The sequence below is a fragment of the Zea mays genome, chromosome 7 (assembly GCF_902167145.1).
Source record: "Zea mays cultivar B73 chromosome 7, Zm-B73-REFERENCE-NAM-5.0, whole genome shotgun sequence".
In the NCBI taxonomy this organism is placed as follows: domain Eukaryota; kingdom Viridiplantae; phylum Streptophyta; class Magnoliopsida; order Poales; family Poaceae; genus Zea; species Zea mays.
The window spans coordinates 31,526,270-31,549,116 of NC_050102.1; the positions used below are offsets into that span (position 1 = coordinate 31,526,270).

The 22,847-nt window shown below is 44.1% G+C and overlaps 1 protein-coding gene across 9 annotated transcripts; it reads left to right on the forward strand.

Moving 5' to 3' along the window:
• The first annotated feature begins 22 nt into the window (after nucleotides 1–22).
• Nucleotides 23–22,440, forward strand: LOC100193007 (Tetratricopeptide repeat (TPR)-like superfamily protein). Of its 9 annotated transcripts, none has more exons than XM_008652644.1 (17): nucleotides 23–224; nucleotides 546–686; nucleotides 905–948; nucleotides 5,382–5,419; nucleotides 6,043–6,133; nucleotides 11,171–11,276; nucleotides 11,368–11,438; nucleotides 11,640–11,709; nucleotides 12,141–12,203; nucleotides 14,730–14,771; nucleotides 15,167–15,238; nucleotides 15,334–15,447; nucleotides 15,544–15,618; nucleotides 19,929–20,051; nucleotides 20,620–20,736; nucleotides 21,357–21,413; nucleotides 21,883–22,440. In XM_008652644.1, the coding sequence occupies exons 1-17, from the start codon at nucleotides 210–212 to the stop codon at nucleotides 21,940–21,942; spliced, it is 1,299 nt and encodes a 432-aa protein (XP_008650866.1). In that variant the 5' UTR covers nucleotides 23–209; the 3' UTR covers nucleotides 21,943–22,440. The 9 variants fall into 9 exon arrangements, with proteins under 9 accessions (XP_008650866.1, XP_008650867.1, XP_020395891.1 ...); XM_008652645.1 differs by having other exon boundaries at nucleotides 15,334–15,435; XM_020540302.1 differs by lacking the exon at nucleotides 15,544–15,618 and having other exon boundaries at nucleotides 15,334–15,435.
• Nucleotides 22,441–22,847: the final 407 nt, after the last annotated feature.

The following is a 22,847-nucleotide window of genomic DNA, read 5'->3' on the forward strand; positions in this document are numbered from 1 at the left end:
CAGAATACCCTTCATCTTTTTTTGTTCGAACGCATTATCCCGTTCGTTCATTGTGTACTACTGGATTCTCACACCGCAGCATCCGTTCACGTGTCTTCACCCCGAGTGCTGTCTCTCTCCTTCCTCTCTGCTACGGCTGGGTGAGGCGGGGGGCTACTGCCGCCGCCTAACGCCAGGTTCCGAGGCCTTCGTCGGTCTATTTGCCGGCGATGAACATCCACCAGGTAATCCCCTCCTTCTGTTCCCTTCCCGCTGTGTGAAACCGAGCACCCAAACCCTATCATAGAGCTATTTGCTAGTATTTGATGCCTGCCAACTTCCAACTTTTGGCAAAAATTTATATGTGTACACCCATGTTCTTTTACTGCGGCTGCCCCTCCTCCTGAATGGAGGGGCAGAAATTTGTTGCAACTCTTGATTATAAGTATTTTGCATAAATTAGAAATGATAACAATGGTTGATATCTTTGAGCCTTTTGATTTTTGGGACCGTTACTTTATTCAGAGGATACGTTCATCATGGAAGAAAATTTGACTATGTTGTAGGGATGGTTGCAACAATTTGGGCATAGCGTTGGTATCAGTGGTTCGAAGATGGTTCTCCATATGACCCACAATGTATTCAGTTTTCGATGCTTTGCTGCCAATGGGCGTGGCTTCAGTGCGGATTCTACCAATAAGAGAAAAGTATGTAGACTCAATGCTCCATTTCCCTCCCTACTTCTATCTGCAGCACATGTTTTGCAAGGACTAGTGTTAGAAGGAAATGGAGTCATCTTCTAACGGGCATATTCCTAATTATGAAGTTGTACGTCTTGTTCAGTGATTAGGAAAGCCAGATCACACTATATATATGAAGAAATTGGAGTCACTGATGGTCTATTATGTCTTCGCTTTTCTCCCAGATTAAAAGCAAGAAGAGGCGAAAGGATGTTGCACTGGAATCAAGGTACTCTCCTTGCACATTGTACTATTATAAGTTTTATTCTCTTCACACTAGAAGCAAGGTATATTCTTATCAGGAACTTTTGGTGACTGGCACGTTTTTTTAAATGGCATCTCTTATATTTTTCAAGAGTTATAGTTGGTTTCAAGATACAAGCTTGTAACAGAAGATACTCAATTCCTAGAGTCACATTCTAACAGTAAACTTTTATGCAAAGTCTAAACTTGTTTATCATTACTTGGTGATCCAGTGTAAGAACATTTGAATAGAGCTTCTGTTTCTGAGTTTTTCCCATTTTTGGTTATTAATTACTAAATGGAGTCACATTGGAAAAAAGAAGGAATTATACTAAAGGGAAGTTTAGGATGTGTTTGGTTTAAGGAATGAAGTGATCCATCTTCTTCTTACTCCTCACTTTTTTATTTGGTTTGTGGAATAGAATGAGTTGATCCATCACCACCACATTCCTTATAAGCTAATAATTAGTATATACATGAGGAGTGAGTTAATTCCACCAAAATTGATGGAATGAACTTATAATGCATCACCTGATAAGTTGTTTTCAGATGAGTTAAGGTGTACTTCCAACATAAGTTGCTACCAAGGTAGAAGAAAACATGTGAATATATGTGCTATGGTATGAATTAGGGTTAATATTTTCGGTTTGTTATAAAGTAGATGTAAGACAGATTTTAATTATAGGCTACCTCCAATATAAAGATGGCATTGGCAACAACTTGTTTTCAGATTGCTGGTGAAGATTTATATAAATCTAGTTTCCCATCTCAATTTGTTTCTCCCATGTATAGTCACCTTATCTCCTCTCCTACTAGTTGAATCTGCAGGACAATCCTCTTGGTGGTTTGTCCCATGATGATCTAGGAATCATCATCCTGGACTTTGGATTTTTAGAGCCTGGCAACCTTTAATTTAATTCTATGATATTAAATTATTGCACCCTTGTGTTCCTTTTTGGCAATCCAATAATTAATTTACTAAACTATTTGGATTCAGAAAAAAAATCTGAAGATGCTAGTAAGTCCTGTTAGAATGAATCTCTCTTTTTTCTATATTAGACTGATTGTGCATATCTCTCCTTTCACCTGTGTGTGATTGATCCTTTCCATAGTAGAGATATCCTTTCCTTAGTAGAGTTGATTGCCTTCTCAGGCAGGGTGCACCGGCCCTAGGTGTCTTGGCTCTCAAGGGTCCTACCCTATATATATGTAATATTGCACTTGCCTATCAATGAACTACTGATTCTACTCCTTCCTGTCTTCTAACATGGTAATCAGAGCCATTCCTACCTTTTGCTTCCGCCCCGGCCGCTGCTCCTTCTAGCCGCCTCCCTCCTAGCCCCACACCGGCCACCCATCACCCTCCCCATTGTCGCCCTTCGTCCCCCTCCCCATGGGCGACAACCTTCTTCCCCCTGAAGAGCAGGCATGCCAGGAGAAAGAGGAGGCCGACCTCCTTCAAGCCTGGATTGCCCTGGAAAATCAGTTCCTCGGGAACTAGGAGACGCAGGCTCTTCATCTTAACGCCCAGTTCTGCAACTTCATTCAAGGAGATCTATCGATCAGACAGTACTGCCGCAAGATGAAAGGCAACTTCGTTCAAGGAGATCTATCGATCAGAGAGTACTACCGTAAGATGAAAGGCTTTTCTGATGCTCTTGCTGATCTCAACACTCCGGTCAATGATCGGATCCTTGTCCTTGCACTTCTCCATGGCCTCAACCTGCGATATGAGAACCTTTGCACGATCATCACCTGCTCCGCCCCTTTCCCGTCCTTCAAGAAGGTCTGTGATGACCTTATTCTGGAGGAACTCATGGGGGGACCGGACTCCGTGGCGCCGACTCTCTACAGCACCAAGATGCCTGCGACTACTACACTGCCGGCCACTTCTTCCTCTTTGTCGTGCTCCTCTACCCACACTGGCCACTCTAGAGCCAATACCAGCAGTGGTGGTTCCCATGGTGGTGCTGGCTGCCACAACCGCAACCGTCGCCATGGACGGGGCTGCGGTGGCGGCCGTAGTGGTGCTCCCTGGCCGTCCTTCTTCAATCCATGGACGACCACCATCCAAATGTGGCCTGACACCCTCTCTGGTGGATAGCAGCCGCGCTCGAGGCAACTCCCTCTGCGCCCCTTCCTCAGGCCTTACTGACGGCCCTGGACTTTATGGTCCCCCTGCTGGCCTTCTTGGGCGTCCTCTTCAACACGCACCCTTCACCTCTACCGCACCAGGTGGCGCCTCCTCCCCAAGCAGCATATCCAAACCAGGATCCGATTCCTTCCAACTGGACTCCTTGGACTAGCTCATGGGATCAACAGCAGCCGACCAGTACCTTCAACACCATGATGTTGCAGCCTCCCCTCGCCATCACCGACTGGATCCCCGACTCTGGGGCCTCCAACCACACCACCCTGACGTCCGGTAACATTTCTACTTTAAATCCTCCCGATTCCACAACCCCTTCTTCTATAATTGTAGGTAACGACACCACTCTTCCTGTTACCTCAATAGGTGATACGGTTTTCCCGACCCCTTTTACCTTAATAACATTCTTTGTGCTCCCCACATAGTTCAAAATCTTTCTTTCTATTCATCGCTATACTACTGACAATACTTGTTCCATGGAATTTGATCATTTTGGTGTTTCTGTGAAGGACCTCACCTCTCGGAGAGAGATCATTAGCAATAGTGCTGGTACCTCTCGGAGGGAGATCATTAGGTGCAATAGTGCTGGTCCACTCCACCATTCGGTTTCCAGACCTGCTTACCACTCCCTCCCACACCTTGACGATTGTCTCTGGTTCTACGTGGCATCGACGTCTTGGACACCCCGGCCTTGATGTCCTCGCCAAACTTCGCAGCATCACCGCAATAAGCTGTCTTCGCAACACTCCCGATTTCTTGTCAGTTAGGCCGTCACGGTAGACTTCCTTTTGCTAGTTCATCTTCCTGCACCACACAATCGTTTGAAATAATACATTGTGATATGTGGACATCTCCTGTATCCAGTGTCTGGTTATAAATATTACTTAGTACTTCTTGATGATTTCACCCATTACTTATGGACGTTTCCTCTTTGCCTGAAATCTGACACCGTCACTGTCACTTCTTTTTTGTGTGGAGTCGACGGTGCTCGCCATAACTGTGGAGACGGCGATTGAGGAGACCACCGTCATGTTCTGGCATCTCTGACACCAGATTGTTGTGGTGACGACCGGGGTTGTAGGGCGCAAGCCAGATTGTTGTGGGCAGTGGTTAGGGTTGAGGGAGCGCAAGGTGGTTGGCCAGGGCCTTGCCCATGGTCGAGCAAGAGAGAAGAGTTTTCCTTCTTAATTCTTGCTTGATTAGATTGACACATCTCCTCTCCTTATACAGAGAGGCTTAATTAACCCCTAAGGAAATACCCTAATCGAATCAATCTAACTTATCTCTTTCCTTATCCTAACTAACCAAATCAATCTAACTTATCAATTTCCTTATCCTAACTCTATCAATCTAACTTATCTCTTTTCTTATCCTAACAAACCAAACCAATCTAATATCTCTTTCCTAACAAACCAATCCAATCTGTCCGGCACTATACTTGCCATAACAAAAGCAATACTTTTTTTTTCTCGAATGTGCAAGAGAGCTGTGCATCATTATATTAGAAGAAAAACAAGGTCCCAAAAAGACCGATACAGAAAAAAGTAGAAGCCCCCTCATGGCGGCCAAAACTGAAAATACATAAAAGGATCCATCCCCAAATAAAACCTAAAATCTAATGACCACAGAGCGAACCCAAAGCAGCTTGAGGGGCAAGAGCTAAAAGTTGCGTAAGACCTTTAGCTCCCACCATCTCCCTGGCTTCCATTTCTTGTGCTACTTGAGACAGGACGGCCCCCATGCATGGCGATAAGTCGTCAAAAACATATCTATTTCGATGTTTCCACATAATCCATTTGCCTAAGGTGATCAAAGTGTTACAACCCCCTTCGTTTGATCTCCTCAACCAGCTCACTAGTACCTTTCCACCATACAAGAAAATTTTGGTCATCCGACTGAGGTGACAATTGCTGCAAACCAGCTTTGTTTAAAATTCTGAACCAAAATTCCCTTGAGAAGGTGCAGCCTAGTAGAATGTGGTGGATGGTTTCCTGCTCCTGGTCACAAAACAGGCAGCGTTTGTGATGTGGCAGGTTTCTGCGACCAACACCTATCAGCCTACCAACCATAGGAAGAAGCGACATTTTAACGGTGCCTAAGACTTCCAGATTCTGTCATAAGGTTCAAACTGTACTGAACCAATAAAGAGGTTGTCATACGCTGCCTTGGCCGAATACCTGTTGTGGGCAGAAAGCCTGAAAGAATGCTTGTCCTGTTGTTTCATACATATCTTTGTTTCTTTAGTCATCATTTTTTTTCTTTTGATGTAGTGAGGTAATATCTGGAAATCCAAGGAACAGGGACCAATGTAAGTTTTCTTCAATTTTTAGTTAACTGCAATTAATGTTATGTAACTAATCCGGTGCGTGTTCGATAAAAAAATTACTGTTACACCTATCTCTTGCAAAAAGAATACTGTTGCACTCCTGCATGTTCTGTGCGCATGTCCTCTGATGACTAAAGTATTTTGTGTTCCCGGAAATTGCAAAATACTTGATCACTGACAAAAGTTCATTTGGACTCTAGCCTATCCATGACAAACATATCTGTCTGAGCTAGAAATGGTACAATTGTTGATTGACCTACTTAAATGGTCGCCCTACTCTTTTATGTTTTTGTTCATCGTGGAGCTTTGTTTTTCCATTAATCTGTAAGTCAAACCACTGAGATGTAAAAACCAATTATCTGGATTGGTAACCCATTCTTTTGTTTGTCTTAAATGAATATTGACTAGAATCGTTGCCAGTTTTATACCATTGATCTATCTCATTGACCTAGGTTTGGTATTCTCGAATTTCTGCTTTTAGCTTTGGTATTTGGTATATATGTCATTATTTTCTTACCTTGCCTATTTTCTCTTCTCTTTACATAAAACTCAACCTTAGTTTTACCGGAGGCATATCTCAATACTTGTTAATTCATTGTTTTTAGGGGTGCCAGAATTAAGAACTGAAAGTGAAAACAAATCTGGTAAAAAAGTCATGGATAAGAAATTTTTGGAAAAAGTGGAAGCGGTTCGAAGGTACTACCATATGTCCTCAAACATCCTGCTACATTTAGTTAAACATCAATTTTATTTGTAGGATTAAGTTTATGGATATAGTTCTCTCTTATTGGAGCTATAAGTAGAAGTGTTGCTGATTCTTGACAATTTATAGATGGGACATTATTGACCAATTGTAAATGGGACTCATAATGCACAACTAATTTATTACAAAATACTCTCTCCATCCCATAAAATAAGGCTATATTTTTTGATAGTCTTTAGAGTGAAACTTTGACCATTAATTTCTTTTAAAACATGACATCAATAAATACAAATTGAGCATCATATTAAAGTATTTTAAATACAAATTCAAGCACATAACATGCATACACTAAAAACATATGTTTTTTGCTGATTGTTGGTCAAAGTTTTAAAACATTGACTTTTCTAAAAACATGCACGCCTTGTTTTATGGGATGGTATGAAATAATTATGTGAGGCATTTGGCTAAGCGTTCCATATTTAGCCTCTACCTTGGCATGCTGCATTCTTGAATTTTTGACCTTTGTTTTGTCAAGGACTAGACTACACTTGATCTAGTTTTGCATAGACATCCATATGGTCAATGTCACTTTTGTTAGTGTATATATATGGTTCCGCTTCTTCTAGTGTATTTTCTCTAGAGTCTAGGGTTTTATCTGTAAAGTTACTTCATGTACTTTTGCCCTTTGGGCCCCATGGAATACATATGTTGCCATTTTTCTCTTCTAACATTGTTAGAGCTAGGGTTCACCACCCCCACCTAGCTGACCACCGTCGCCGCCGCTTGTGCGCTCGTGCGCTCGCGTTGCCGCTCGCCTGCCATGACTTGCCCCACCGCGCTCGACTGTCCATGATTTTTGCGTTGCTTCTCGACCTCGCCCGCTTTTCTGCACCGCTCGGCACGATCCATCACATCCCACTCCACACCCCACTCAACATGGCTGCTCCTCGTTCACCCCTCTTGTGCCACTTTCCTCCGTCACCTTTGATGTCACCAACTTCCAGGAGTGGTCCACCGTGCTTCGCGTGTCTCAATAGCCACAACATATGGGGTCACCTTACTGGTATGCTACCTTCTCCTCCTGTCCCGGTGCATCCCGAGGAACCCACGATATGGGTGGATGGTGTTCCTTCTTGTGCTCATGCAATGAAGGTTTATGCCTAGGCCATTGAGCACTACATGGCTGATGACACATACCATCGAGAAGTGCAAGCTACGTCCTCCACGCCGCTAGGGAGGTGCTCCCACTACTCCTACTCCTGCCTCATCTCAGTCGCCTCTTGACTGGGCCCTCGACCTGACTCGGCACATGAAGTGCCTTTGTGCTACTTCGTCAACTTTCTCTGTGGTCTCCTCGGTTGCCACTCGTGCGCCCCAACTAGGGCCGCAGCCACGTGCCTCATCATCAGGTACTGTAGTGCCCTGGATTCTTGACTTAGGAGCTTCTTTTGACATGACCCTTGATTCTACTTCTCTTTGTTCCTTGAGTCCATCATTTACTTCCTTGTTTGTTAACACTATTGATGGCACTTCCCACCCTGTTCTTAATCATGGCACCCTTCACACTTCGCATTTTAGGGTTCCTTCTGTTTCTCACATTCCTGATCTTAATTTGTAGTCGTTGGTTGTTGGCCAGATCACTAATCATGATTGTTGTATCATTCTTGAGTCTGACTCTTACTCTGTTCAGGATTGTCGCATAGGGACCTGATTGGTACTAGCCGCCGGTTCCGTGATCCTCGTCGTCTTTGGGAGCTTGACTGGCTTCTTCTTGCTTCAACTTCCACTCGATGTCAGTCCTCTTCCACTGACGATGCCACAACTTTTTCCGCCACCACTTCAGTCATCTTCGCTCAGTGGCACCATCATCTCAATCACATGTGTGGGTCGCGTCTGTCATCACTTGTTTGTAGTGGTGTTCTTAGGAAGGTTTCTGATGATACCTCTCTCCTTGTATGGGATGTAAGCTTGTCAAGTAGCTACAATTTCCCTATCCTAGTAGCCAGACTATGTCTACTTGACCTTTTGATCTTGTTCTCTACTTGACCTTTTGATCTTGTTCACTCTAATGTATAGGGCCTTGCTCCCTCGTTTCAAAAGGGGGATATCGTTATTATGTGAACTTCATTGATATTTTTTCTCGTTTCACATGGGTGTATTTCTTGGATTCACGCGCTATAATGCTCACTTCCTATTAGAATTAGAATTTTGCTACTATGGTTCACACCCAATTTGATTCTCCCATTCGTTTTTTTCTGGGTCGATTCTACAAGCGAGTACTTGTCTCGCGCTCTCCATCAGTTTCTCGCTGAGCAAGTCACCCTTCCTTAGTATTTTTGTACTGGTGCTCACGCTTAGAACGGTGTTGCTAACCGTAAGCACCGTCATCTTCTTGAGACTGCTCGTGCATTACACTTGACACACTCTGTTTCTCCTCAGTCTTGGGCCTAAGTTGTGTCTACTACTGTTTACCTTGTGAACATTCAGCTTTTTATTGCTCTACATGGTGTCACTCTTGAGCGTCTCTTTGGTCAGCCACTATAGTCACCTTCGTACTTTGGTTGTGTTGCCTTTGTCCTTCTTCAGCCTCGTGAGAGAACCAAGCTCACTGCACAATCTGTTCAGTGCGTCTTTCTTGGCTATGCATTTGAGCGTCGGGATATCGTTGTTGAGACCCTGTCGCTCACTGCATTCGGGTGTCTTGGGATGTCACCTTTGATGAGTCCCGTCCCTTCTTTACTTATTGTTTTGTCCTCTTCTTCCTCTCCCTCTTGAATTTGTTGATTTCCTTCGTTTGGTTCCACCTATTCTTACCACCTTGTCTCCGCTACCCTCCCCTATTCCTCTTTCATCACTGTCACCTCCACCTCCATCACCTCCACCACTATCGCCTTATCCACCTCCACCATCGCCTCCTCTACACCACCTCCACGTCCACCATCCCCTCCATCACGTCCTCCAATTATTTTCTAGTTTCCACTGCACTTGACATCTGCGTCCTCCCCCATACCCTTCGGCACCATCTAACCCATATCCATCTATGGTTTGCCTCCGTGATATGACCTTCGCGATCGACATACGCTTTGTCGCCCCGCTCGTCTTGGTTTTGTAGCTTTTGCTTCCATTCTCTCTGAGCCTACCTCCTACCGTGACACACTTATCCTGAGTAAAAATTATCTATGGTTGAGATTGTTGCTCTTGAGCACACTAGCACTTCAACACTTGGGATCTTGTCCCACTTCCTTCCTCTGCTTCTCCTATCAGGTGCAAGTGGGCCTATAAGATTAAGACTCGCTCTGATGGCTCCATTGAGCGCTACAAAGCGCGACTTGGTGCATGTGGATTTCAACAGGAGTATGGGCGCGACTATGAGGCCTTTGCTCCTGTTGCCCGTCGAACCACTGTTCACACTCTTGTTGTTGTTGCCTCTGTTCGCCCGTGGTCTCTTGCAACTTGATGTGATGAATGCTTTCCTTCATGGTGAGCCGCGTGAGGAAGTCTACATGCATCCTCCGTCTGGTTACCTTGTTCCTGATGATCATGTATGTCAGCTTTGTCATTCTCTTATGGCCTCAAGCAGGCTCCTCGCGTCTGGTTTGAGCGCTTCACCTCTGTTGTCACTGTTGCTGGTTTTGTTGCCAACCATCATGATCCCGCTCTCTTTGTTCACACTTCATCTCGAGGTTGCACCCTCATTCTTCTCTATGTTGATGATATGTTGATCACTGGTGATGATCTTGATTACATTGTCTTCGTCAAGGCACGACTCAGTGTGCAGTTCCACATGTCTAACTTGGGTCCTCTTAGCTCTTTTCTTGGGATTGAGGTCACCTCCACCCCTACACCTGATGGCATTATCTCCCTCAGCGCAAATACACTCAGGACATCCTTGATCGTGCTGGTCTTATCACCGTTATGTGGACACTCCTATGGATCTTCACCTTCGTCTCCGTACCACAGATGGTGTTTCTGTTGAGGATTCCACTCGCTATCACCATCTTATTGGTAGTATCGTCTACCTTGGCATAACTCGTCTTGATATCTCCTATGTTGTCCACATTCTGAGTCAGTTCATGTTTGCTCCCACTAGCATCCACTATGGTCACCTTCTTTGTGTCCTTCGGTACCTTCGAGGAACCATTGACCGTCGTCTGTTCTTTTCTAGCACCAGCTCTGTTCAGCTCTATGCTTATTATGATGCGACTTGGGATACCGGTCCTTCGGATTTCAAGTCCATCTCTGCCTATTGTGTCTTCCTTGGTTTCATGGAAGAACAAGTAGACTGCTGTTGCTTGTTCCAGTGCTGAGGCCTGAGGCTGAGTTGCGTGCTTTGGCTTGTGCGACGGCTGAGGTGACATGGCTTCGGTGGCTTGGCTGACTCAGGGATTTCCCTCGCTACTATGCCTGTGCACTGTGATAGTACCGGTGCCATTAGTATTGCTCAGGATCCAGTGAAGCGCCAGCTCACTAAACACATTGGCATCAATTGTTTCTATGTTTGGTCTTCAGTTCAGGATCATGTGGTCTCCCTTTAGTATGTGCCTCCAGAGTTGCAGCTTGCTGGTTTGCTTACCATGGCATATACTAGAGCTCAATATAGTTTTATTCTCTCCAAACTTAGTGTTGTTGATCCGTCATGAGTTTGGGGGTGTGTGTTAGTGTATATATAGTTCCTCTTCTTCTAGTGTATTTTCTCTAGAGTCTAGGGTTTTCTCTGTAAAGTTACCTCATGTACTTTTGTCCTTTGGGCCCTATGGAATACATCTGTTGCCATTTTTCCCTTGTCTTAACAAGTTTGTGTTTTTGAAATTATTGTTAGAATTTCTTCAGCTTTGATGACTTATTCAGAGTCATTCCTTACATGAAGGCATGTATCAACCAGTGCAGTTTGGATATTATTTCATAATTTGCACCATTATTGCTACTTTGCTAGCTCTTGAGAAAAATATATTATTTGGTATACTACTTGTGAATACTCCAACTTAAGAAGTTCTTGGTGCTTTCAACTTGTTTGCTTCTGTTCTGTTTAGGTCTGCTCTTGAGAAAAAGAAAGCTGAAGAGAACAAAGATTATCAAGCTATTGATTATGATGCTCCAATTGAGTCAGATAAAAGTACTATTGGCTTTGGTACTAGGGTCAGTTTTATTTCATGGACTTTCCCATGTTTTCCATTGTAAATTAGTAATTGATCTTCAGGTCATATGCTTATCAGAATTCTCTCAGTAGGTTGGAATTGGTGTTGCAGTTGTTATATTTGGACTAGTCTTCGCTTTTGGGGATTTCCTGCCTTATGGAAGGTGAATCTACATCTACCACACAAATTGGCCAACAATAGTCCCTTCTTCGTTACATTCTATCCATAGTGTTTGCATTTAATATTATTTATTTATAAATGATTTTCATTTGCCATCAGATGACTGTAGAAATGGAATAGATACATTTATGAATATTTTTCTGGTGTTTGTTGTGACCACATTGTACCTCCTGCACTTTTTCAGTGTTAGCCCTAGCAAAGAAAGTGCAGTAGTTAAACAAAAGCTTTCTCAAGAGGAAGAAGAAAAATTTAAGGTAACCATTTGTCCCAATTTCTATGTTTCGTTTGTTTACTTGCATGTGAAAAAAGAAATGGATTAATTAAAAGGTATTATCCATTGATAGATAATATTTCAATGACAATGGAATTACAATTTTTTATCAGCTATTCACCTGCATTGTAACATTTTTAGCTAAGAATTTGTAGGGAACAAAATGTTTAAACTCTAAATGGCATATGCTGAGTATCAAAGAATAATAACATGGCTCTAGGGTCATTTAAAAGTCAACAAGGCCACACCTCAAGTACTCAGGTATTGCACAAGTTCTGAATGTGCAATATTGCTTTGTTGTACTTCTGATGGTATGATTGTTTTAGAATTGAAGGGCCAAAGAATTGTATTCATTTGCATTCCTTTTTGCTAATTTGTTATCATACTAAGATATCATCAGTTCCTTTTATTTAGAATGCACTGCAAGGCTTTCAAGCAACGCTGAGTAAGTCGCCTAATGATCCTACTGCTCTTGAGGTGAAGTGCTATTCCTTGGAACTATTTGAACTGTTCTTTTAGTGAAAACAGCAGGAGAAGCCCCTACTGTGCTAAATTTTTTCTTATATAAGATGCAAAAAACCAAATAGTTTTCCCTGAGAAAAATAGTACTGAAGTTAATGTTTTTGTCAACATATCAAATTGGCACTGAAGTTTCTTATGTGCTGGTGCATGTGCACAAAAGCTTCTTAACAGTGTCTATGAATGCTCAATTTTAGATTAGTGATGTAAATGGAGAAAAAGTGTTTGGAGGATTGTTTTTGATATACCTTGGAATACCCTTTTGATCTAAACTTTTGGATTGGGAGTTTTTCCCTCATACATACAGGGGAGCTACATATCTTTAATATTAAGAAGAGAAAAAGGGGGTAATGATACCCTACAACACATCTGGAAGTCTCACTATTTTTCTAATCTTGCCTGAAAATGAAGGTTGTTTTGATAATATCCTTCAAATATATTTGTAGCCTCTAATTGGTACATAGCCTTGATAGGCCTTAGATGTGAACAGAGCACAATTCCTCCGTTATTCATCCGTGTTCTGGGTGGATTCTCATTTTGAAAACTGTTTCTCTGTCTTCTTTTTAATCGGCGCGATGGTAACTATAACATGTGGTATTTGTAGTGTGTTGTATCTGGATTCTTGTCCCCTTTTTCTTAATATAATGAAGCGTAGTTCTTCTGTATTTTTCGAGAAAAAAAAGAAAGAGACCAGGTTAAAGTACAACATGATCACAAGTAGCAGTTGGGGATTGGGAATTGGGATCCTAGGAAAGAGTTCTTATTGTTAGAATTTAGAAAAGAAGTGAATTGTCCACCTCTATTCATCAGCAACTTAAGTTTTTGAGTTGAAACTAGTTGGTGCATACAACTCAATATGGTATCAAAACAGAGGTCTCGAGTCTGAATCGTGGTTAGTGCAATTAATTAAAATAATTGTTGCTCGCTCCTATTCCACGTCTGAGGCCTGAGAGAGTTTCGACATGAGGGGTGTTATAATACAAGTGAATTGGCCACCTCTCTCCATCAACTTAAGCTTTTGAGTTGAAATGCTCGGTGCATGCAACTCAATACTTATCAATCAGGGCTGCAGATTTCATCACCTTCATATCAATAAACTACATTTGACTATTCACAACCTCATATCAATGTCCACATAAAACCTTCGAAAACAGCCTCTACCTCCGTTTTTGACATAAACATAAGCACTATATGCATGGAAACCATGGTTTTCAAGTCGTCCGATTAATGGTGACTAATCACGATTAATCATCCGGGTCGGTTTTGTAGAGTCGATCAGGGAGTATGACTCGATTAGGTGGGCTGGTCGTCCAATCGTTTGAGTAGTCGTCGCCTAATCACGACTAGTCGGTCGATTAGATAGTTCCTGCGACCTGAAAATTTCGGAATTTGGAAAGCCTTCCAATTTGGCGCCTCCCTGGTTGGGGTTAATAAGGAAAGCAACGATCAGATTCGCTGGCTTTCCAAATCCCATTTTCCTTGCCTGATCTCCTCTCTGGTCTCTTCTTCTCCTTCCTGGCTGGCTGCTCTTCCTCTGCTTCTTGGCGGCTCCTCCAGTCCTCCTCCCTGAGAAAACCTCCAGCTGTTCCTCCTCCATGACCAACTGCGGCGATGCATTCCATTTGGATGAGGATCTGCTACTTTAGGTTTTGTAAGTTTGATTAGCTAAATATCTACTGCTGTTTGAGTTTGATTACCTACTGCTGTTCAGAGGTGCTATTACTACTGCTGTAGTGCTGTTTGAGTTTGATATTCATATTTCAGACCTGCTGTTGCTTATATACTGTCTAATATCTTTAAAATCTAATTTAGAGAATCATATATATTATATAGAATATAACTATATACTATAGTGTATATCTATATATAATTATATATGTCCTGAACAGTACAAGTAAGGGTAGTAATGAGCTTTAAATTTTACACTCTAAAATTTAAGGATCAGATCGGATTAGGATCGGGCTCTATTTTTATTTATTTTTGAACTAAAATTAGTTAATGGCTCAAACAAATTGTGAAGAAACATGTGGATCGTGATCCGTTACCACCCCTAAGTACAAGACATTTAGGATTAGGACGACTAGGGGACGATCAGGCACCGACTCATCGTCTTGATTGACGTCCTAATTGTGATTAATCGGCTGGTCGTTCACTTGGATCGACTGGACGACATGAAATCCATGATGGAAACAACATTGATGCTTTGGAGATTGATCTTTGGGTTATGGCTGGTGCAAAGAAGCTGTCCTTGCTTACTGCCCCCATCCCAGGTCTACCTATTAGCTAGATAGCTGTAGTGCTGTTTTGGTAGCAGTGTTTTAGTCATGGATGGTTTCATTTATGCTTGTTATTGGCCGCCGTAGGGCGGCCTTATCTGTATCTTGGGGTCCTTTTTGGACCTTTTTCCCCTTCTTAATATATTTTCGCGCAGCTCTTTTGCGCTTTCGAGAAAAAAAACAACATTGATGCTTTTGAAGGGGCAAGGCTGAGGGGAATGCCAAGAGCAATGTGAAGAAAAGCATCAGGGTGAGCAGTTGAACATGACTTGTTGCTCGGAAACAGTTTCTAGTTTCAACCTTTTGTAGACCATACTTGGTACTCTACTAAGGGCCTAGTAGCCTACCATCGAAAACTAGTAGCTATCGGACCAGCTGACATCTAGATGCGCTTTTGCCATTAAGAGCAATGTAGGTGCTCAGGTGGCTTGGGTGGTATTTAGAGCACACTCTTATACACATGTTTGTTTGTCTGGTCGATATTAGTATGTAGGAAAGGAAATTTTGTGGAAGATAACATGCATTTGAATAGATTTTGATCAAATCCATTTAGATACTCCAATTTTCATGAAATGTTTTTTTATTTAATTTCTACTCCTTTTGTTCCATATATTATGCATATTCAGTTTTCATATGGCAACACAGGGTGCAGCAGTATCGTTGTCCGAACTAGGTGAGTATGAGAAGGCATCAACATTCCTTGAGAAGCTAATTAAGGTTTGCTAATTGTTCGCTCCTTGTTATCATTTAGTTGGTCTGTCAACCTTATGGAATTATTATCCTGTATAAAATACATATTCTACTTGATGCAGGTAATCCCTGATAAAGCAGAAGCATACCGTTTGCTTGGTGAAGTAAAGTTTGAACTCAAGGATTATGAAGGGAGTTCATCATCATACAGAAGTGCTTTATCTGTGAGTAAATCTGTATGTGCTTCTATATTTTTCGCTCTATGTTGTGTAGCAACTGCACTACTTCCTGTTCGATAACACTTTGAATTCTCAGACTAACAATTGAAACAGTCATCAGATAATATTGATTTTGAAGTTCTCCGTGGACTGACAAATTCATTACTTGCTGCTAAGAAGCCAGATGAGGTGTGTAAGGCTCTGTTCAACATTGTAATAGCACTTTGATTTTTGCCTTCAGGGGTAGTAATCAGTGTTGCTAACCTTGGGTATTGTGCAAGCTGGTAATTACTCATTAGTTCTGATGACAATCCAGAGTCCATCTCCATCACTCTATTGGCCATGTTAGAAATGTATTAGGGTTCACCCTCACCCTCTCGTCCCTCTGTAATGGGCCTAGGCCCAACTATTCCTATCATAAATATATCTCCCAACTCCTGCTAGGGTTAGGGTTTCCATTATTCCAAAATGGTATAGAGCCAGTTTCCTTTCTACCCTCCCCCCACAGCCGCCACCTCCCTCCACCTTCCCAGCCGCCGGCCACCACCTCCTCCCAGCCGCCGGCGATCCAACCCTCCCAGCCGCCGGCGAACCCGCCCTGCTCCCTCTCCTCCCCCAACGCGCCGTCTCCGTCCTCCCAGCCGCCGACGATCCGCCCTGCTCCAGCGCCCTCTCCCCCCCTCCCCCAGCGCGCCGCCAGAACTCTCTGTGCGCCGCAAGCGCCGCCGCCGACCTGTCTCTACCCCCGGCAGCGAGGACGCGCAGGTCCGCCGTCGCCCCCCAGCTCCGCCCCTCTCTGGCGGATAGCCTCGGCCACACCTGCTGCTGGCTCCTCGCGCTCCGAACGTGACCCCTGCTCCTCGTGCTCCATGGCATCTCTCCCCCCAACAGCCACCATGCCCACCGTCGCAGCTACAGCTGCCGACTCGACCCCGCCCGCGCCACGCGCGGCCTCGTTGACCCCGTCTGCGTCACGCGCGGCCCCGTCGCCACCGCCTGCGTCTCGTACCACCCCGGCGACTCTGGCCCCATCGACGAGCCGGACCCGCTTTGCCGACCCCGCCGTCGTCTACCATCGTCGCGGGCCAACCACGCCCGTGGTCCCTGAGCCGACGGTGTACCACCCCGTCGCCATTCATCGCGCCCCCGGGCACACTCACCCAATGGTGACCCGTTGTGCTGCCGGTGTCCTCCGACCTCTCGACAGGCTGATCCTAGCCACCGACACGTCCGCCACTCCACCGGACGCCTCCCTGATCCCCTCCTCCGTCCGCGCCGTCCTTGCCGACCCTCACTAGCGTCGGGCCATGGAGGAGTATGCGGCTCTGCTGGCCAACCACACCTAGGACCTGGTGCCTCGTCCTCCAGGCACTAATGTGGTCACTGGCAAGTGGCTATTTCATCACAAGCTGACTTCGGATGGCTCCCCCGACCGCTACAAGGCCCGTTGGGTCCTTCGGGGTTTCACCCAGCGCCTCGGCGTGGACTACGACGAGACCTTCAGCCCCGTCGTCAAGTTCGCCACTGTTCGCGCCGTCCTCTCCCTCGCCCTCTCTCGGAACTGGGCGATCCATCAGCTCGACGTCAAGAACGCCTTCCTTCATGGTACTCTGACGGACACTGTCCACTGCAGCGAGCCCACCAGCTTCGTCGACACCGCCAACCCGGACTTGGTCTACCGGCTGAACCGCTCACTCTACGGCCTCAAGTAGGCGCCGCGAGCCTGGTTCAGCCGCTTCGCCACCTATCTGACCTCCATCGGCTTCGTTGAGGCCAAGTCGGACACATCCCTCTTCATCTACCGGCGGGGCGAGGACCGCGTCTACCTCCTCATCTACGTCGACGACATTGTCCTCACGGTTTCCACCGCCGACCTCCTGCAGCGCATAATCATCGCCCTTCAGCGGGAGTTTGCGATGAAGGACCTGGGACCCCTCCATCACTTCCTCGGCATCACTGCCGAACGCCGGCCCCAGGGTCTCTTCCTGCATCAGCGTCAATACGTCCTCGACATCCTGGAGCGGGCTGGAATGTCCGACTGCAAGCCCTGCTCCACGCCTGTTGACACCCAGGCGAAGCTCTCTGAAGACGACGGCCCCCCAGTCGCCGACACGACGTCTTACCGGAGCTTGACAGGCGCACTCCAGGACCTCACCTTCTCCCGGCCTGACATTGCCTACGCCGTTCAGCAGGTGTGTCTCCATATGCACACACCACGGGAGCCCCCCACCTCATCGCCCTCAAGCGGATTCTGCGCTACCTACGTGGCTCACTCGACTACGGTCTGCTCCGACCATCCCCGACGTCGGAGCTCGTGGTCTACACCGACGCCGACTGGGCCGGCTGCCCTGACACACGCCGCTCCACCTCCGGCTATGCCGTATTCCTAGGGGCCAACCTCGTCTCCTGGGCCGCCAAGCGGCAGCCCGTCGTCTCCCGCTCCAGCGCAGAGGCTGAGTACCGCGCCGTGGCCAATGGCGTGGCGGAGGCCTCCTGGCTGCGCCAGCTCCTCCACGAGCTCCACAGCCCACTCTAGCGCGCCACCCTCGTCTACTGCGACAACGTCAGCGCGTCTACCTCTCCAATCCCGTGCAACATCAGCGCACGAAACTTGTGGAGATCGACCTGCACTTCGTCCGCGAGCGTGTCGCTGTAGGTGACGTTCGTGTTCTCAGCGTCCCCACCACGTTGCAGTTCGCCGACATCTTCACCAAGGGGCTACCGACGAGTGTATTCCTAGACTTTCGATCCAGTCTCAACATCTGTACAGGATAGAGTTGTGACTGCGGGGGTGTTAGAAATGTATTAGGGTTCACCCTCTCGTCCCTCTGTAATGGGCCTAGGCCCAACTATTCCTATCATAAATATATCTCCCAACCCCTGCTAGGGTTAGGGTTTCCATTATTCCAATAGGCCATGTGGTGTGGGCCTATAATATATACTGTCCTTGGTACAGTCATAATTGTTAATTTGATTAATGCTATGAACATCTTTTGTTAGCCATGATTTGACTTCTGTAGCATTAGTACCATCTGCCTTGTCTGTAGGCGGATCATCTGATCATCAGTTATGTGGGAAGCTAGACCGAAACCACTGAAAACAGTTTGCTATTCCCGACCATTCTGACTGTCAAGTGAGATATTGATAGAAATTGCATTGGCTGTGACATATTTGAGAAAACAGGGAGAGATAACAGCAAATATCAGTAGCTGTAGAGCACCAGAGACCTTCCAGCAATGACCTTGCACCTACAGCAGCACTGACCTCCAATCCTCCATTCGCCTTCACCATTCACCAAACATGAACAGAAGCAGGATGAAGGGCTGCAAGGGTAAGTCATGGTACATGACAGCCATGTGAGTCAGTTTCATATGACAGAGATGATTCCATTTGTTAGAGTGGCGACCAGAATGATCACTCGGGCAGGTCGAATCAGAGTACGCCTGAAGCTAGCGAGAACTAGAGTGAGGGAACAAAATGCGGCAAGAGACAGTTCCATGAAGGTATCACAGAACACGAAGGAGGTGAGCATAGTGGAGCTAGGTAGGGGCCAAGACAAATTGACTCAAGATATGAATAGAGTGAGAAATCTCAGGACGGGTGATCCCAAGGTAGAAAATGCTCCCAACAAGCCGACGTTAGTGAGTGGGATCAACAAGTGCTGCATGGTTAGAGGACTTGTTCCTAGGCTCTCGGGCAGAGGGCTTGTCTGCTGGCTCTGCTAGAGGTGTGTTTCAGATGAGTCTGCTCGTTGACCATGTCACCTTGGGCATAACAACCATTTTTTTTTGTTATGGGTAGTGGGGTTTAATCACACTTGGTGGCATTAGGAGAATCGGGTAAGAGGGTTTAATCACACTGTTATCACACTAATCTAGGGTTTAGCTAGCACATTGTTCGGTATTCAACACATTGGTTTAGCAAGTGATTTTTACAAGCTATTGGGTATGCTCTTAGTATGAAAACTAGGTTCATTTGAGCGCACAATGCTTGGTCCTAATATTTGAGGGTTGTAAAATGGATGTTGTTTGTGCTCTCTGTGATCTACACTTATAAGATATCTTTGTAACATGCCACTAATATTTCCAAGCTACCATTTTCTTCATATTCTACTCCCTATTAAGAAAAAATATCAAATTACTGATTGGTTATAATTCTAGAAGAGCAGACCTAGTTCAATGGTGAGAGCCGTCTCACTGAATCACTAGGTCGTGGGGGAAGGCTTGCCGCAGTGTATCCCTTCCCTAGACCTTAGTCAAGTGGGAGCCTCCAACATTTGATCTGTCTTTTTTTACTGAATTATTAGGCTATGATCAACAGATCATGCATATGGTCGAGACTACACTGTTTACAGAGTGGAATTTGAAAAAGATGTGGATGATTAAGTTGCTAGAGATAGCCTTATAATTTTGCAACTCGGATTCTAGTTTTGAACTTTTGGTCACTTCATTCAAATAAAAAACATGATGATGAATTGACACATGCTCAATTTTCTGAAGGCAGTTGATATAATTCTGTTATGCCGTCGAAAGTTGAATGAAAAGAGTCAAACAGGACTAGCAGATTTGGAGGCTACAAATGACAATGGTCGCCAAAAGCCTCAAGATATTGACCCGATCCAAGTAAGTACCTTGTGGTGGTATCATGGGGTCTGCTCGCTCCTGTGCTTTTGCACAAATTTGTTCTGTATTGGAATAGATAACTGAAGTCATGCATGACAATTGACAACATAGGTTTTTACTCTTTTTTTTTTGGGGGGGGGGGGGGGGTATGTATGTGCTTTGTTGTGGGGTAGCCTGCGTTCAACTGTAGTGGTCCTTGTACACTGAACCAACTATCCTTTTTTTCCTTCCTTAATTGAATGGAAAAACTCTTGCTCTTTTATTTAAAAAAATAATTGGAAGTTTAGGCAAATCGATTTGTTGCTTAACTTTTTCACAGTGTTGTTTATTTAGATATTAAGGTAGGACACATGGTCAGTTGTTTATTTACTTTGTATTTCCTGTGACTTCAGTTTGGTCTGTGTAATTGATGTCGATAGAACTTAACTTGTTGTAAGTACTAAGTACAATCAACAACAAAAACAAAGCCTTTTAGTCCCAAGTAAGTTGGGGTAGGCTAGAGTTGGAACCCATCAGAAACCACAAGTCATTTTTTTAAGTACAATATTCTTTTCAAATTCTATCACAGGTTGACCTGCTTTTAGGGAAGGCTTATTCCGATTGGGGTCATATCAGTGATGCTATTTCTGTCTACGATAAGCTAATAACTGATCATCCTGAAGACTTCCGTGGTTATTTAGCAAAGGTACTTATGAAATTCTCTATTACTCTTCTTTTTTGCACTATTCTTAGAGTTAGTTAATCTTTTTAGCACAAAGTAAAGGTTAATGTTAGAAGTGGTCTTAATTATTCCAGTAGATTTGAGATGCCAATCAGATATAATCAGTTTTAGCATACTGAATAGTGAATATTACCACTAATCCAAATGTAAGTCGTTTAGGACAGTGCCATAACTCCAATATGACACTTTGACTTGTTTCTTGGGGAAATATATACCATTTCAAATAGTGAAAGTTATATATCGAGGAAGTAATCGCTAACATGAATCTACAATCTAGCAATGCCAACCATCTGCTGTCAATCTATGTAACTTTTCACATATTCATGAGCCAAGTTAAAGAAGTTTGACAAAATATAATCCTATAACGGCCTGCATTTGGAGTTGGAGGTAGTATATATATGTATCTAACCCAAACCATGAGTCAGATCTTGCTTTCCATTACTTTAGTTTTTGCAGTAATATTGTCTTAACGGATTATGTTGTTTCTATCATGATTTATGAAGTAATGCCAAACAAAGACCATACTCATAACAGATAATTTTTTTCTATCAAGCAATCATAATGGTGTTGTTATCCAATTGTAGGGAATCATATTAAAGGAAAATGGTAAAGCAGGTGATGCAGAAAGAATGTTTATTCAGGTAGTATTGTCTCTTTTCGTTGATGAGATTGAAATTATTGACAAATACTAGTGTAGTCATTTAATGTCTTTCACTATCTGTAATGGTATATTTTTCCAAAAAAAAGTGAGGGGCCCAACATGATTAGGGCAGCACAAGAGAAGTGTGTTAGATACAAACCCGGACTTGAGGGTACCATGTAGAAAATCGGAAAACACATCCGTAATGAGGGTTGGGTAACCTTGCATATATATATATGGCCGAAAATGGCTTAGTACAAGATTAGTGCAATTACAAGTCATGTAGAACTCTATCTTTAATACAAACTCATATGACTTGATTTCAATTTGAACGAAATCCTAAATTCTAAAGCATTCCAGCTTCATCCAAAGAGGCTATACAATGTAGGAGTATACTGAGGTGAAGATTAAATGGGGTGATCAATGTCTTTGATCTGAATTTGTAATGTATGCCTTATCCTTATATGCAGGCAAAATTCTTCGCCCCGGAGGCAGCGAAGGCACTAGTTGATCGCTATGCGCAAAGATAGTCGATAAGAGATTGAATGGTGTTGTTTTAAACCAATGAGATCATTCGGATTCCAGAAAAACGATCAACATGTTTGGAACGTCTTGTATGATAGCAACATTATGGGATCTGGGACATTTTGAATTGTATTGTTTTAGAACAGGCCTGACGCAGTATCGAAAAAAGCCTTCCCACTGAGACAAGAGATTCTGGGTTCGACAGTCTCTGAAAAAATGCAGGGCAAGCCCTGCCCTTGGTTATTCCTTCTTTCTGAAAAAAATGCAGGGTAAGCCTTGCCCTTGGTTATTCCTTCTCTCTGAAAAAATGCTGGGTAAGCCTTGCCCTGGGTTATTCCTTGCTCAGACCTCGCTCACGCGGAAGCCGCCAGCAGCCCTTTTATTGCTTTAGAACAGCAGAAATGAAACATGTATGCTTTGCCTGGGAACAATGCTCAGTTAAACATTTTGATATACGTGTTTAGTCCATTATATAAAAAATTATTTCGATGTGTTGGAACAAATTGTGTTGTCACGGCACGAGCCTCAGTGTTCTCCATATCCATAATCACGTGAAATATGATCGTGGTTGAGGTAATATATGTCATCTTGCCATGAATAGTTAGGGTCATATCCCTTTGTTGCTCTGGTTAAAAGTCAGTGGTATTCCCTGTGCATGCAACATGTGTGGACATTGTATTTGTGATTCAATAGTTCTATAGATAATGTGGTTATAAAAAAACTCAACCGGGAATGACCGTCCTCTTGGTATTATATTAATATGATATCGAAACATGGTTCCGACCAAAAAAATTCTCAAACTGTGACCTCCCCCATCACTAATGGACTGTCATCAACTGTTCACTCTACGACGGTCCAACTGAAGGGTGGCGCATAGGACATCGTAACCCGAGAGCGGATGAGACAACAA